The following is a 17173-nucleotide window of genomic DNA, read 5'->3' as shown; positions in this document are numbered from 1 at the left end:
CGTAACACTCAGCAGCAAATAGACACCGATGTCCACAGCCCCCAACCAATGGGAACTTCTAGTGTGGTGAGCTGGTGACGTAATGTTTAAAAACAAGGAAGTATCCAACACAGTTACAAAACAGAACTCATGAGCAAATGGATGAGGGAGAGTCTGGAGTTGATGGCGAAAAAATAAATATATATTCTTGAAATAACGCTTTTAATCTATTCTATTGCCATGCTATATATATTTTTAATTAGTCATTTTAGTACATCTTCGAAGGTGTAAAGTATACATTATTAGGGGTCAGGCGAGTTTGTTTTAGTTAGTTTGAAACTGCAGAGGCGGTAGGCTATCCAGTGTATAGTCCTGTTGTTATCAAACCACTTTGATAAGTGATTGCATCATTACAGGTTTTCATACGTTTTTGAATTATAAGTACTGACAATGTTTGGTATGGTCTGTGCCATCATGGGAGCTGTATGTCTGCTGACCAGCATGGTCCAGCCTGCTGTATGCCTTCAGGAGTTATGTCAAAGTGTGAATAATGAGCCTGGTTGTCACAGCCATGACGGCTCTGATCATCACCCATACAGACAGCCATCTCCACACACTCTCCAAAGCTGTTCCAACAGGAGTTCAGACACACACATTCATGATCTGGACCACTTTGAAGTGTCATGTAAGAAGCTCATAGGTAAAACTTTTTTTTTTTTTTTTTTTCAATGTTGTGTACAGTTGTGTACAGTTTAAAAATAGAAAATACAGTATTTAGAGCACAATAATGTTTTCATAGAGAAGGAGTGGTATATGGTTGTCTTGTCTAGTAGTGTGCTGTTATCCATGTCTTCACTGTTTTGCCTCATTCATTTCCCTTGCTATTATTTTAACGTTGTTTTATGCATTTGCTTTTCTTTTCGTGTTTTCTTTGTTGTTAAATTGTTTTGGCTTTTGTGACTTGTGCTTTAATCTTGCCCTGTAAAGCACCTTGAGTTGCTTTTCATTTTGTAGTGAAAGGTGCTATTTAAATAACATTTATTATCATTATTATTATTACTTTAATTCCTCCGCAGAAGCCTTCCAACTTGATGGGGTGCACGGCAACTTTGTTCGCACAGTGAAGAACTGCATTTTCTCCAAGTCCATTCCAACCCCTCTGAAAGGCCCACTGAGACTGGCAGCAGTTTCTAAGGTGAGTTTCTAACAATGTCACATTATGTGACTGACTGACTGACTGACTGACTGACTGACTGACTGACTATATAGGCAACCTTTGTGTAATAATGTTGTAAAGTAACATAAAAAAGCTAAGGTATATTAATAAAAAAAAGAAGAAAAGATTGTACATCACAGGTGGTATAAAGCATTTTTAAGTTAACCATAGCCTGCCTGTGACATTATATAACGTCTCTGTTGGGTGTAAACCTCATGAGTATGTCCAAAACGTTTCTTTTCAGGATTCAAATTCAAAAGCATCAAAAGTAGCAGATATACAAGCTGAACATTGTCAAGTTTGTGTATCTGCTACTCTTTTGAGGCTTTTTTGACACTGTAGTATAGTATGCTCAAGTAGGGACATTAATGTACAAAAAAACACTAAAAAGTTAGAATACAGAGATTGGAGGTTTCTGCCCGACAGCAACGATAAGCAGATTTTAAGCACTACAGTGCTGTCATTGCTCACTGTCAAATGGCTCCTTGTCTCCATAGGATGTCATTGAGAACATCTTAGATTTGGAGGTGGCTTCATTAACGCAGTCTGATGACTTCCTGCATTATGCCAGTGGTGGCAAACTGCTGCCTGGATCAATCCCACTGGCACACAGATATGGGGGCCATCAGGTAGGCCTACATTGATTGATTGATTGATTGATATATTTATTGATCATGAAATGAAACATACATGTCACAAGTAACATACTGTTCATCTGACCCACAATAATCAAAAGGATGACTTAAAAAAGCGTACAGCTTGTGTCCATTGTGGTCCTGTAGTATGAGGTGTGTGTATGATGTCATGTTGTTGTTGTGCTGGTGAGTGCTCAATCTGGGGACCCAGAGTAAAAAAGAGGGAAAACAGCACCCTCTGCTGTTATTTTGATTTTGAAGACTTTATTAGAAATTGTCATAGAAGAAGATACAGTTTCATGACATTACAGTTACACTGGTACAAAGTCAACTAAAAGGATAATCTCAAAAAAGCTTTTGGTCTTGTTTCAACTGGGGTCCTTTTTAACTCATATAACATTGAATGACAAATAAAAGTATAGTACTATGCAGAAACTATTACAAAAAAAAACAACAATGCAAAATAATGGTATTTACAATAGAAAGGTCAGGGGGAGGTAAGAATAGGCTTTGTTTTCTTTTACCAGTTTCAAGTAGCAAATTAAGAAGAGTTTGAGTGGATGCGTGGGTGTACCTGCCACTCAAAGTGTGTGTGCCACTCAAACTGTTTATGACTGACTGTAGGTATTGATGTTGCATCAAATTGTTGTAATAATTGCTTCTTCAACTCATTTAAATAACTCGTATCTCTGTTACGCCGGTAGTTTGGCTATTGGGCTGGGCAGCTGGGAGATGGTCGAGCACATCTCCTCGGTCAGCACACTAACAGGCGAGCAGGTTTTTGAGTTATTATGCAGCTTAACACTTGGCAGAAATCCTCCTGACTCACTCATATTTCTGTTTTAAAATGTTCCATTCCTCTAGGAAGGGAGAAATATGGGAACTCCAGCTCAAAGGCTCAGGGAAAACTCCTTACTCAAGGTATAATGCAACATTCTGACTCCTCCATCGTTTAATTTCTCGTTTTCAGTTTGACCAGTTATATGTCTTGAGTTACTTGAAATGCGACTCGGATACAGTCCCATAATTTATACGGGAGAGATATCTACACTCAGCATCACATCATAATATATTATAATATATTGTATTAATATACTCGACAATACAGATTGGACAAAATATCATTGTATTCACACATTTTTGTTTTGTTTTAATTTGTACAGCTTTAATTTCCCATATTAAATCAATGGGTAATAGATATTCTATATATCATTAGATAGATATTACTAGATATTATTTTCATTTGATTATACACGAGTAATTTATTTACTCATGTATTTTGACTCTTGTATTTGACTGCAGGTCTGGGGATGGGAGAGCTGTTATCCGTTCCTCTGTCAGGGAGTTCTTGGCCAGTGAGGCTATGCATTCACTGGGGGTTCCCACCAGCAGAGCAGCAAGGTGAGGAACAAGGAGCAATACATAATATGCATTAAAGCTTCATTTACACTCTGTGGCATGGTGGTGTTGTGATAGACAATAAATAACCCATATTCAAGCCAGCTTTAAAAAAATCACTTGATGGCAAGCGACACCATCATGCAATGGTCCAAACAAAGTCCTATAACTTTGAGTCAGCAGGACCAATAATTATGCAACAACAAGCATAAACCATTTGAATATGCTTAACGTTTTTAAAACCACCGTAATCTGAAGACTCACCTCTTCAGACAACAACTCAGCCCGTAGCACTTTCCGTAGCACTTGAACTAGCCTCAACGACCTTTCAGGCTTATGCAAAGACTAATACGTCATTTAGATAGCATGTTGTCTAGACTAGGGGTCTTCAACAGGGGTTCCGGGACCCCTAGGGGGTCCTCAGAGTTACTACAGGGGGTCCTCCAATTTTTTGTGTGATAGAAACATTTTTTCTCCTTTTTTATATTAATCACTTGAACCCTAGCATCCATATTCTGAGAACTTTAGCTAACATAGCAGATCTAGATCTAGATCTAGATCAGCTATTTCCTTTCTAGCTTTTGATGTAGAGGGGAAAAAGAGCAGACTAAGTACAGAGTGAAACGTCAAGTTTATTAAGTATTGATGGTTCAAGTGGTTAAATATTTTACAAACACAAATTGACATGAATCCAAAACACACTGATGATTGTGCTGCCAAACAACGAAACTATATGGAATCTATGAAAAGGTTGTGGAGGTCCCTGCTTCATCTCTCTCAACTAAGGAGTCCTTGGCCTGAAAACGTTGAAGACCCCTGCTCTAGACTGATGCTAGGTCATTGTTGACCTGGCATCCTACAGTGTGAATTGTTTCAATGTATGTACAGATTATTGATTCTTTGGTTATTCTACTGTTAGATTGATGATAGGTTCCTGGTTTACCTACAATCCTAGATTACTATTGTTATGCATTTGATGTATTATTTTCTGCTGTCCTTGTGTATTGTAAGTCGTTCTGGATTGAGATCGTCTGCTAATTGCCTAGATTTCAATACTGTAATTGGGTATTTGGTAAAAACGTCCATAGCATTATTATATAACAGGAGGACTTCCTCATAAATCAGCAGCATGACCTCAGCTTTTAACAGCTGGTAAATCGGTTTTGTATTGGAATCAGGAAAGGTACATAAACGCAATGTCTCACTGCTGACATTTTGATTGTCAACACGTGTTGTGTTTTATTTAGTCTTATCGTAAGTGAAGAGCCAGTGCTGAGGGATCCGTTCTACAATGGCAACACCAAGAAAGAGCGAGGTGCTGTGAAATTTATAGTAATTTCTTATATATTTTTGTTATATATTTCTTGGTTATTAGCAAAACGATTTCATCTGTCAATACTGTATACTGTATAATATAATAATGTACATGTATGTTGTCCATTAATAGTTGTCAGATGTTTTAACCATGAACATAAATTGCATTTGAACCTTTTGGTTTCCATTCCCAGGAGCGGTCGTGCTGCGCCTCGCCAAGTCATGGTTTCGTATCGGTTCGTTGGAGATTCTGGCTCGATCTGGAGAGGTGGATCTTCTGAGGTCAGAGTCTTTATCTGTTTACGAAATCCTTTTGAAGGGGAAAAGTATGTCAAATGAAGCGATGAGCGCAGTGCTTTGAAGTGAAGAGCTGCGTAGAAGCGTTCTCCCTTTCACTTCAAGCTGTGATTTACCATTTCCTGTACTCAATCAATCAACCTTATTGTCACAACACAATTATAGGTAACGGCGAGGTGAAACTCCCATTTATGCAGCATTCACGTTTGCAGCTCAAGAAGCAAAAAGAACATAATTGGCAGTAAAGAATGGAAAACAAGATGAGCAAGCAGCATGTTAAAATCTGTATTGTCATTAAGTGGTCCTAAAACCAAATCAGTGCATGTTGTATAATATGCATACTGTATGTTGTCCTGTTGCTTCCAGAAAATTGTTGAACTTTGTGATTGAAGAACAGTTTCCCTCCATCAGCTCAGAAGACCCAGATAAATATTTGGTGTGTAATGTGAAATCTATTCAATCATTATTCATGTGTTGAACTAAAGATTCTATGCTCAATTTAAAATGTTCAGCAATCAGCACTAACTCAAGGCTTTTGTAGATTTGTAGACATTGTTTAGTGGTTAATTGTATAGTGCAGTGATACTCAAACTCAGGCCCGCGTGCCACTTCTGGCCTGTGTCATAATTTTGACTGTCCCACCAATCAATCAATCAAAGACATAATACATTTATTATCTGATCTTTAGCCTAATTACATTACTATTACATGAATAAACATCCAGGAAGGGAAAACTGCTTGCAATCATTCAGAGCAGCAGCAAAGCGCCGAAAAGATAACCGGCACTTTAACCCAAATGGACGGATGCTTTCGCTTACATTTTACCATCTTATGCAAATTCAATACGACTATTTTAAATTTGCCAGAAAACAGTGTCAGTTGTTAAGCTAAAAATATAAGGCCCCAATGAAGGACAGAAGTTCTCAAGTATCATTGATGTTGTCATTTTATCAACTGGCCCCTTGCCATTTTTGTAATGTGGCCCATGGGTTCAGCTATTTGAGTATCCCTGGTATAGTGCACTGACTGAACACCAGTAATCTGAACAAACAACTAATCAGGGACTAATCATGTATCCTGCAGTTTGGAATTCTTTATTTATTAACTTCTCTAGCTGAGTGGTTTGTCATTTTACTTGATTTGTTTGGTGTGTTGAAGAAAAAAAAAACACAAAAAAACAACAACTCGTGGTTCTATATGCTCCTAGGTATTTTATGCTACAGTTGTAAATGAAACTGCACATCTGATTGCCCAGTGGATGTCTGTTGGGTTTGCACATGGTGAGTAATGCTTATGGATCATCATTGCTGTATCGTTGCTGTACTAATAGCTAGTTCGCCTTCCAGTGATTCATCTCAATATATCGCAATTTATATTTATCGCATCACAATATATCATGATTCATGATACAATCGTATCGTGACCTAAGTATCGTGATACGTATTGTATCGTGATTCGTGAGGTTCTTGTCAATACCCAATCCCTAACGATATGTAATAACGACAGCGTATGTTGTGTTCTCACAATGACAGGTGTGTGCAACACCGATAACTTCAGTCTTCTTTCCATCACCATCGACTATGGACCGTTTGGCTTCATGGAGTCTTATGACCCTAGTATGTGTTATCATTACGTATTCATTGAACTATACATTTGCATGGATCAAAGAAAAAATATCAGAGCTGTGACGTTTATTTATTTATTTTTTCAGATTTTGTCCCCAACACGTCTGACGACGAGGGGAGGTACAGCGTGGGGGCTCAGGCCAAGGTTGGACTGTTCAACCTGGAGAAGTTACTGGAGGCTCTCAGTCCTGTGCTTACCCCAGAGCAGCAGCAGGGGTCAGTATTCTTTTAAATTATTTATGTTTATTTGGACGGGACAGCTCATGTTAATGAACACCACACATACAGTACAAAGTTTTGTAAATACACCGGATTTAGCAAGACTGATAATTTGTATAACACGACACTGTGTAGTCTGTGTATGATCCATTGTTTACAGTGTAACTATAAGCCAAATAAACATTTCTTCTCGCCTCTGCAGGGCGAAGAGAGTTTTAAAGGGATATGGTGATATTTACCACATAAGGTAAGCTAATGTTGCAGAAAATAGCAGATCTATGAGCTCACATTGTGTCACATAGCGACACATGAGCTTGTAGATCTGTTATCTGCTTCTAGTTCTTTTTTATTCGTTTTTTTAGACGTTTCGTCTATAATGACTTGTCCAAAATACGGACGACAGGGTGCGACTGGTTAATTTAATATCACAGTATTTACTCGTGTCCAGGTTCCACCAGCTGCTGAAGAGAAAGCTGGGGCTTCTTGGTGAGGAGGAGGACGATGAATATCTCATTGCTTTCCTTCTTAAAGTGAGTGCTTTATCAGCTTCATGATGTAAAGGACAGTTCTGGACTGGCCGTTTTATTACGTTAATTCGACCACACTGTCCGTGAGCAGTGGGGCATTATGCTAAACCGCTTATTTTAACGTTTGACAACTCCTTTTTTTGTTTACGTGTGTCTTTCATAATGGTGGAGACGTCTCAACAGAGTTTCGTCTCTGATGGGCTGCCGTAAAAAGGCGAGCGTCCGCTAGGGCATTCACGATTAGTGATTTTTAGTATTCGAATTATTCGACCTCAAAGTATTCGAATAGTCGAATATTCAACAGGACTGGCCAAACTGTCAAATATGAAGTAAGCAAGAGGCGAACATTGTGAAAATAGCCGATCTGCTATTTTCACAATATTTATCTGCGGAACCGAGTCACATTAAATGTAATACCTACAATTCCAAGTGCTTGTCAGGGTGGTGGTCCCCAGTTCAAATATGTTTATTTTGGGGGTCAAGGCCTAAAAAGGTTTGAGAACCCCTGGTATAGAGCATTAACAAATTCATCTACCAGGGGCATTGACAACTCATTCTTATGACTTCTTATCTAGCCAAGCTTTATAAACTATATATATTTAAAGAGAAAACAATAATAAAAAAATAAAAAAAAGAGAATATTCGACTTCGGTGAACAACGTCGAATAGTGACTTTGATATTCGAATATTTGGTGAATGCCCTAGCGTCCGCTAGATCCCACTCACAGCTATCTTAGGCTCATAGCTGTCGTGCGCTAGAAATGTATTTTTTTTCTTCTCGCCTCTACGACTGGTTAAAGGGTGGAATCACATCAGATTACCGTAAGAAAAGCACTTTAACATGTTTTCTTTACGCTTTTACGCCAGGGGTCTTCAATGTTTTCAGGCCAAGGACCCCTTAGTTGAGAGAGAGATGAAGCAGGGACCCCCACAACCTTTTCATAGATTCCATATAGTTGCATTGTTTGACAGCACAATCATCATTGTATTTTGGAGTTACGTACATTTTTGTTTTCAGATATTTAACCGTTTGAACCGTCAATACTTAATAAACTTGACCTTTCACTCTGTACTTAGTCTGCTCTTTTCCCCCTCTACAACGCTCACAACGCCTTGCAGCGCGAGGCGTCGTGAGCTTGTATGTCTTCTATTTTTGGCTAAAGTTCTCCGAATATGGACGCTAGGGTTCAAGTGGTTAATATAAAAAAATGAGGAAAAACAGTTTTTATCACACAAAGATTTGGAGGACCCCCTGTAGTAACTCTGAGGGTCGCAGACCCCCTGTTGAAGACCTCCGCTTTACTCACCTCTTTCAAAGATCTTGGCCATGTGGCATTCATCCTTACTTATTTTCCATGTTGAAGACTTGAGACATTGATTTCTTTTTAGCACCTTTCTCTTTAGGCCTAGACTTATTGAATGCTTGTTAACAAGTGAAAAATAGCAGATATACAAGCTCACAGCGCGGCACCGAGTGCCGCGCTGCGAGCTTGTAGATCTGCTATTTTTGAAAAAGTCGTGAAAATGTGTGCAAATCTTTGAATAGATGTGTTTTCAAAGCGAACGTTTGTAACTCAAATTTTGCTTCTGGGTGGTCCCTGGAACTAGATATTTTGAGATGGGGGTCCGTGGCCAGATAAATATCATTTTGGGGGCCCTTCACATGAAAAGGTTTGAGAACCACTGACATAGTAGTCTCTCAAGAACAGACTAACTGAGCTCCAGTCAAGTGAAAAGGACCTTTTCTTTGATGATGGCTGGCCAGATTGCTGACATAGAAACATAGGTTTTATCCAAAAACCTTAGAAGGATACAAAAGACACTTATAGAATCGGGTCAAAATTCTAATTTTCACGATTTTTCAAAAATAGCAGATCTACAAGCTCGCAGCGCGGCACTCGGTGCCGCGCTGTGAGCTTGTATATCTGCTATTTTTGTTATATTTAAAGCATAAAATATTGCGTCATAATGTGTTCAGGCCTAAATGGGTTATAGTAAACATGTCATCCTGTTTTTCAGATGATGGAGGACACAAGGTCAGACTTCACCATGACCTTCAGGCAGTTCAGTGAGGCCACTGTCCAGCAGCTTCAGGACATGGAGGTCACAAAGGTCACAACCTGTAGCTTACATGTATTTCACAATATATTACTTGGGGCAGGGGTCTTCAACGTTTTCAGGCCGGATGAAGTGGGACCCCCTCAACCTTTTCATAGATTCCATATAGTTTCATCGTTTGACAGCACAATCATCAGTGTATTTTGGAGTCATGTCAATTTGTGTTTTCAGATATTTAACCACTTGAACCGTCAATACTCACTCCGTACTTAGTCTGCTCTCCCTCCCCAATACACCAAAGCACTTTGCCAAAAATGGAAGGTCTATAAGCTCAAAACTGAGCTTGTAGATCTTCTATTTTTGGCTACCTTTCTCAGAAATGAAAGTATATGGAATCTATGGTTGTGGGGGTCCCTGCTTCATCTCTCTCTCAACTAAGGGGTCCTTGAAAACGTTGAAGACCCCTGGTATAGCAGACATGAAGTCCAAATACCAGCTCTGACAGTGTGATGAAACCGGGTTCCGGAAACGGTTCCAAATGTGATGGAACCGCTTCCTGTTTCTCCGATTCCTCCGGTTCCGGACCCCAAGCCTAATTGTCATGCATGCACGTGGCTGGATACAGACAAAAAGTGACAGACGTTCTCTCTTGTTTGGACAGGAGCTGTGGGCTCTTAATGACCTGTCGTCCCACAAGCTGTATGCAGAGTGGCTCGGCATCTACCTGCAAAGACTGAGCAGGTGGGGATGAGAAAGTGACAAAACCATGACTAAAATTGCACTGGGCAAGTGGATGAAATATGTTTTTTTGTTTGTTTAATGTCTCCTCAGGCAAGGAGAAGACGGTGACGAGGGTCGCCGGCGTAGAATGAGAAGTAAGGGAGCTTTATATTATTAAAATGTTTCATTCATATTCATAGCGAGTCATGGGAGTAATGCTGAACGTGGACTTCTTTTAAACGTCCCTACAGGTGTTAATCCTCGCTATGTCCTGAGGAACTGGATGGCAGAGTCAGCCATAAGGAAAGCAGAGCTTAATGACTTCTCTGAGGTACTGTATGTTCATGCTTATGAAGATCACAGTCCCATTTAGGCCTTGAATTATTGAATGCTTTAACCAGTGAAAAATAGCCGATATACAAGCTCACAGCGCGGCACCGAGTGCCGCGCTGCGAGCTTGTAGATCTGCTATTTTTGAAAAAGTCGTGAAAATGTGTGCAAATCTTTTAATATTTGTGCTTTCAAAGCGAACATTTGCAACTTAATTTTTGCTTCTGGGTGGTCCCTGGAACTAAATATTTTGAGATGCGGGTCCGTGGCCAAATACATATCATTTTGGGGGTCCATCACATGAAAAGGTTTGAGAACCACTGACATAGTAGTCTCTCAAGAGCAGACTAACTGAGCTCCAGTTAAGTGAAAAGGACCTTTTCTCTGACGATGGCTCGCCAGATTGCTGACATAGAAACATATATATATATTTTTTTAAACCTATAGAATCGGGTCAAAATTCAAATTTTCACGATTTTTCTAAAATAGCAGATCTACAAGCTCGCAGCGCGGCACCAAACATAAAACAATGATACACAATAATGTGTACCCGTTCTAAATGGGTTAAAAACCTGACTCCATAGAATTGATTGATTGATTGATTGATTGATTGATTGATTGATATCTTTATCGATCATGAAATAAAACATATGTCCAGGGGTCATCGCCACGTTGGCTTGTGGTGGAAATATTTTTGTCAAAATTCCATTTATGGCACGGACATACAACGTGAGCGGATAATGATATTAGCAGAACCACATAAAGAGATAGCCCTGAATGACCATAACATTCAACAACACTATGGGGTTCCTTGCAAATAAAACATTTGAGAACCGCTAGTACTGGTGGACTCCTGATGTGCCATACATAGTGTCACAGTAGATCAGTGTCATGCATAATATGTACAGTATGGCAACTACTGAATGTCTCAGTCTCCACAGGTGAAAACCTGGAGACTGAGACATTCGGTAATTTGGTTTTATGATCAACATTATAATAGTGTGTCAAAAAGAATATCTAAAATTTGCCACGGACAAGGCCTGGTCCTTGCCACGGATACATTTGCCCCGTGTACGGTGTATTAGTAAAAAAACATTATTTTTTTTTTCCTAAATTTTTATCCCACGATTTTTGTAACCCATTTTTTCACCCGGTGCCAATTGCCTAAGCTGTAATCCTGGGCTCTACTCTCCCTCTGCAAACCTGGGGAGGGCCCCGAACTGAGCTCATGCTTCCTTCAATGCATGAGGAGTGAGCAGGCCGCTTCTTATCACCTGACAGGGGGAGCTTCCCCGGTTGGACGTAGCGCGTGGAAGGAACACGTTATTCCAACCAGTTCCATTCCCCTCCATCAGGCGCCCCGGCTGGCCAGGGGGAGGCATTATTGAGACCAGGATTACTGCATGTTTTTGTGAGGGTATCTACCCTAGGAGACACGGGGAGAACATACAAACTCCACACAGAAAGGCCCTTTTGCCAACCCCACCTAGGGTGTGGCACTGATGACGCGGAGGAGGGAACACGCCCCCAGCACCCACAGTGTCCCCCGGCGGGAATCGAACCCAGGACCTTCTAGCTGTGAGGCGACAGCACTACTGACTGCGCCACCGTGCCCCCTGTATTAGTAAAAATAATGGATTCAGCAATGCATTGCATAGAATTACATTTCAGTTCAATGCAGCAACGTGACATAATCGATAATCCAAGCCAAAATGTAATTATATATAATTATAACATAATTATAATACTGTATATAATAATAATACATGTTATAATGCTATGAGAAAGAAGTAGTCGCCAGCACTCAAGGAATCTCCTTTTTTACATGATTTTATTTACCTCAATGGACAGAGTCAACGGACGCGTTTCGACCCTTCGGTCTTCTTCAGAGTTGTATCAGTGCTATGCTGCTATGCTATGTTGTACAGTATATCTGACTGCTTGTATTGACTGATGAAACATTTGCCATGTTGTGCGGTAATTACAATATAGAAAAGTGTGATGCATAGCAGTGCATCGTAGAATCTAATAATCGAATTGTTACCTGGTGAATCGCAATCAAATTGAATCGTGAGGGTAGTGCCAATGCACAGTGCACACCTCTAATGGGCATATTGATGACCCCTGCATATGTCACATGTAACACACCTCTGACCCACCATAATCAAAAGGACAATGTGAAAAATCTCTCGGCTTGTTTCCAAAGCCTGCCTTATTTAGTATGAGGTTTGTAGCGTTGTGCAGTTGGGTATATCATGGGAGTCCATGATGTACCAATGTGTCCCTGGGCACTTGTGAAGAAGTCTATGAGTGGATGCGGGGGGGTGGAGGTGTGGGGGGTATATATATAATCAAAAACATTTTTGCTGGGAGTGAGTCTTCATGGTGTTGTGTCAACATTCCCCCACTAGGTGGAGCTGCTGCACCACATTCTGACACGTCCCCATCTTACACAAGACACTGCAGAGGAGGCGGGGTATGCAGCACGACCCCCAAGGTGGGCCCAGAGGTTAAAGGTCAGCTGTTCCTCTTAAATGGCTGCCTCAGCGGACGGACGGATATTCTCACAGCGACGGAGAACACAATCAAGGTCATGGCAGTCACCTCATTATCACAGGGCTGTTAATGTAGTGGTGGTGTCAAGCATCAAGAGGTGTTTGTTTGTGTCACTCACTCATACAGGTGCAAGCAGCCAAATAAGTTATGAAAAGACTGCGCCACAGTTTACTGCCATTACTGCATCACAGGCACAGTACTCAACAAACTATGCTATAAAAACTGGTCAAACATTGGCCAAATTGTCAAATAATATAAGAAACAAGGCAAACATTTTGGAAATAGCTGAAGCATCGTGAGCTTGTAGATGGTCTATTTTAATATATATCTGTAACTAAACGTAATGCCTCAACTCCTAGTCTTGGGAGGTGGGAGGTCCCCAGTTCAAATATCATATTATATTTTGGGGGGTCGCAGCCTGAAAAGGTTGAGAATCACTGCTTTAGATTGTAACGGTTTTGGAATGTTGAGTGTTTGTTCTGCTCTATAACAGTGGTTCTCAACCTGTGGGTCGGGACCCCCAGGGGGGTCTCCAAATTATTTTGGGGGGGTCACCAGATGATTAACTTAACGTGCAGCATTGTTCTCTCTCTTAACAGTAAATAAACCAACATAAAGTTTAAGTGTGTAGAGGGTATCTGCACGTTTCTAAAGTGACAATTTAAGGACTTTTTAATACCTCTAAAATGGCAAATTAAATATTGGCCAAATTGTCAAATATTAGAGGCAGAATTTTAGCCCATCTACATGCTCACACTACATGCTCACAACGCAAGGCGTTGTGAGCATGTAGATCTGCTATTTTCACAATAGAACCATGTTATACAAAATGTGATGCCTCACCTCTAATGCTCGTCAGGGTGGCGGGTCCCCAGTTAAAATATGATTCTTTGGGGGGTTGCGGCCTGAAAAGGTTGAGAACTATAACACCAAGGTCATGATGAACTGACAATAGCAATGAGAAATCCCAGACCGTTCTCATAGACACATCATCGCTGAGTGAAACTGTAAGGCTGTTGTGTGTTTTATTCAAAACGTCTAATACAGTAACGTGACTATAAGCAGAGCACATCATTTAGTTTGTGTATAATGTCATTGTTGTTGGTGCATTATGTAAAACCAAGACCAAAATAAAGAGCACATACACTGGAAGCCGGTACTATTGTAACAAATGTGTAATGGACTGAATTATTGAGCTTTTATTTGTTACAGGCGTAGAGAAAGAAATGTGACTCATTGATAGTGTCAGGTATTATTCATAGATGTTCTTTCTGCCCTACAAGCAAAGAACAGTGCAGCCTCTAAGGCACTCCATCACACCTTTTAATGTTAGCGGGGCTGAACGCTTGTTACATGTCACAGAATTGTGTAACTTAACATTGATTGGTTGTGAAACAGAACGGAGGGGGGAGGGGGGCGGGGGGCTCACTGGTGTGTCATCAACCATGTGCTGCAGATGGAACGGCCAATGGCTGGCTGTTCCCCATGGCGACCGGATTGGATGAAATGACCCAGATAACTCCACCCAATGAGAATTCATCTCCAGATGTAGGCGTCTGTCAGTGTTGCCAGATTTTTTATAGAGAAATAAGCAACCGAACCAGGTCTTATTAATACGAGCCCAGAAGAATCGACTAGGCCTTAATGAGCACTGTCTATTGGTCACTTGAAAATAGCCGATCTACAAGCTTACAACCTGTTGCGATGCGATGTGTTGTGAATCGTCTTGACACAAATACGTACTGTAATAAGTTGGGAGGTCCTTGACATGAAAATGAGAACCACTGGCTTAAACAACATTAGGAAGGAACTCCAAATAAGCACTACTGTACACTTTAGAAACAAGCTCAGAAAGAAATCGCAACCCACAGCTACAGTACCAGTATGTATTTACAAGCAACTTTACAAAAAACAAGCCCAAAGATGCTTATAATAAGCGTACATGGCAACAGTGGTAGATGTTATACCACAGGGCTTTTATTTGTCAATGACAATATTTCACACCCAACGTAGAAGAGGAGGGAGTATTTATTTTAGTACACTACTTACGTTGGTCAGATTCAAAAAATGTCTATCCCAGAAGGAACATTTTCAGGCCATTGAGAATAAAGCTGGTTAGGGTGGCATATTCCATGGGTCGCTGGGTGGACTTTTTTTTTTTTACAGTATTTACAACCCTTTCTTGCCAGATATATAAATGTATATACAGCACCATAAGAACATTTGTTTTCCAGTGTAAAAACATTACATTCATTTTGAATGTAATTAACAAAATCTGTTACTTTTAATTTGAAAGGAAAAACAAAAATACAATGCACTCTACCATAATTGTAAAAAAACATCATTGTAATACGTAACAGCACTGCGTATACAATTTTTCTAAATTAGGAATCGTCCATCATCTCAATAATGTGTCGCCTACTTGTGACAAAACGTAAACCTTTACAACTGACTATTGCTTTAAAGGGTTACTGTCACCTAAAGGGGTTGAGGGGCAGATTGCACTGTGACATGAGCTTCTCTGAAAACGGTCTGAAACAGTCTGAAGCTCATGTCACAGTGTAATCTGCCCCTTGGCCCCAACAACAGCTGACCAGTACAGTAAGTAGTCATACAGTCAGGCTATACAGACAATTAATTTGATTGGTTTATAATTGTGCATCCCCACAATGACATCATAAAAATATTAACTTGTTTTTTAAGATGATTCTTAAAGTGACAGTAACCCTTTAGGTGACAGGCCCCCTTTAAGTTAGTAGTAATCATTACCCCATTCTCATCAGTGTTTCTAAAATATTCAGCACAAGATTCCTGCAATGTTTTGGACATTGCAGGATCTGCGAAGGTAATAAGAGGTGGACACTTGGGTGGCACAGTGGTAAAGTCCCTGCCCAGGTTGTGGGTTCGAATCCAGCTTTGTCGGGCGTCTATACGTCTACGAAAACGGAGGGCGATATTGGTCATTGCATGTACTCCCACAGGCTTGGTGGCACCTGTCATCGGGCCGGGGAGTGTTGGGCAGGAGGAGTAGGATGAAGGCTCTACGTCCTCCCGGTGGGGGCTCCTCAGTCCTCACTGGCGGGTCAGTCAGTAGGACGGTGGCTGTGTGAATATGGTCTATTGGAGAGAAGTTGGGTCTCTTCTCACTTCTTTCAAAGGTGTTACTCAACACTAATGAAGGCTCTGTTCCATGTCATGTAGCACAGTGGTTCTTAAACCTTTTATTTCAAGGACAGAGTTGCACACCTTTTTAAGGGGTCATTTGGAACCCCCAAGGAACCATGAGGGTCCCTGGACCACACTTTGAGACCCACTGGTGTAGCAGAATGTTTCCAGTGAGCCAACATGCACAATGTCAGCACCCCGACTCTGTTTGACCAGAATGGAACAGAGCCTTTATTAGTATCATTGGTAACACCTGAAGGAAGTGAGAAGAGAACCAACCTCTCTCCAAAATGTCTGCTGTGCATATAGCCTATTGGCACAAAAGAAAAAACATCTCCCCCCTGCCATTTTATAATTTTGTAAGGAAACCGGCATTGCAGTGTATTAGGATGGAGCACGGTATTGAATCCGCCAGCTCCATGCTGGTGGGGAGCTTACTGATCGCTGCGTTTCTTCTGCATAGCCTTCATCAGTTCTGACATTAAGTCTGGTCCTCCTCCTCCTCCTCCCCCCGCTGACGACAGCGACGGCGTCGTCCTCTTGGGCGGAGCGGGAGGCATCTTCCTCGAACCGCCGGCCGGCCTGGCGGGCGTCAGTCGGCCGGGAGGCGGAGCCGCGACGGGAGGAGGCGGCGGAGGAGGGGGCGGTGGCAGGTCCTCGCCGTCCCCCCCAGGGGGAGGAGGTGGGGGCAAGTAGCCCGGGTCGGGCGGCGGCGGTGGCAGAGACTGGTCGTTGAAACCACCCGAACCGGAGCTCACGGGTGGAGGGGGTGGAGGGAAGGAGTTCTTGGAGGGGGGCGGGGGTCCGGGGAAGGAGTTCTTGGACGGGGGCGGGGGTCCGGGGAAGGAGTTCTTGGACGGGGTCGGGGGTCTAGGGAATGAGTTCTTGGACGGGGGTGGAGGTCCGGGGAAGGAGTTCTTGGGCGGGGGCGGGGGGAAGGAGTTCCTGGACGGGGTCGTCGGCGGCTTAGGGAAGGCGTTCATCCCGGGCGAGGGTGGGGGCGGCGGGAAGGAGTTCATGGACGGGGGCGGAGGTGGCAGCGAACCGAAGCCTCCGCCTCCGCCTGCTCGAGGAGGGGGAGGGAGGAAGTCGGGTGGGGAGTCCGGGGCGTCGTCCAGGACGGGCGGGGGGGGG

General features: G+C 41.9%; 2 protein-coding genes across 2 annotated transcripts in view; one reads left to right on the top strand and one right to left on the bottom strand.

The window, feature by feature from the left end:
- The first annotated feature begins 126 nt into the window (after window positions 1-126).
- Window positions 127-13985, top strand: LOC308306956 (protein adenylyltransferase SelO-like). The gene is made up of 19 exons (XM_080752013.1): window positions 127-679; window positions 1056-1174; window positions 1693-1824; window positions 2535-2599; window positions 2695-2751; window positions 3133-3231; window positions 4476-4543; window positions 4737-4824; window positions 5206-5275; window positions 6047-6119; window positions 6372-6455; window positions 6551-6680; window positions 6886-6930; window positions 7132-7213; window positions 9230-9322; window positions 9930-10009; window positions 10100-10143; window positions 10240-10319; window positions 12730-13985. Exons 1-19 carry the CDS (start codon window positions 430-432, stop codon window positions 12850-12852), a joined length of 1782 nt encoding a protein of 593 aa, XP_080608139.1. The 5' UTR covers window positions 127-429; the 3' UTR covers window positions 12853-13985.
- Window positions 13986-16473: 2488 nt separating this feature from the next.
- Window positions 16474-17173, bottom strand: part of apbb1ip (amyloid beta (A4) precursor protein-binding, family B, member 1 interacting protein) — a gene marked incomplete at its 3' end in the record, with an annotated part of 59768 nt that continues 59068 nt past the window's right edge. The window contains 1 exon segment of the mRNA XM_080751688.1: window positions 16474-17172. Coding sequence (XP_080607814.1) covers window positions 16474-17172 — 699 coding nt within the window.

The sequence above is a fragment of the Nannobrachium achirus genome (genome assembly GCF_963921795.1).
Source record: "Nannobrachium achirus genome assembly, chromosome: 21".
Classification (NCBI taxonomy): Eukaryota; Metazoa; Chordata; class Actinopteri; order Myctophiformes; family Myctophidae; genus Nannobrachium; species Nannobrachium achirus.
The sequence above is the reverse complement of the archived record's forward strand: the minus strand, read 5'-3'. Positions and strand labels throughout refer to the sequence as shown.

What these genes read in the sequence shown, in the direction of transcription:
- LOC308306956 (XM_080752013.1), top strand. Translation starts at nt 430, where the DNA reads ATGTTTGGTATGGTCTGTGCCATCATGGGAGCTGTATGTCTGCTGACC. An exon ending in AAGACCCAGATAAATATTTG is followed by an intron (nt 5,276 to 6,046) that starts GTGTGTAATGTG and finishes ATATGCTCCTAG; the next exon opens with GTATTTTATGCTACAGTTGT. An exon ending in GTCTGTTGGGTTTGCACATG is followed by an intron (nt 6,120 to 6,371) that starts GTGAGTAATGCT and finishes TCACAATGACAG; the next exon opens with GTGTGTGCAACACCGATAAC.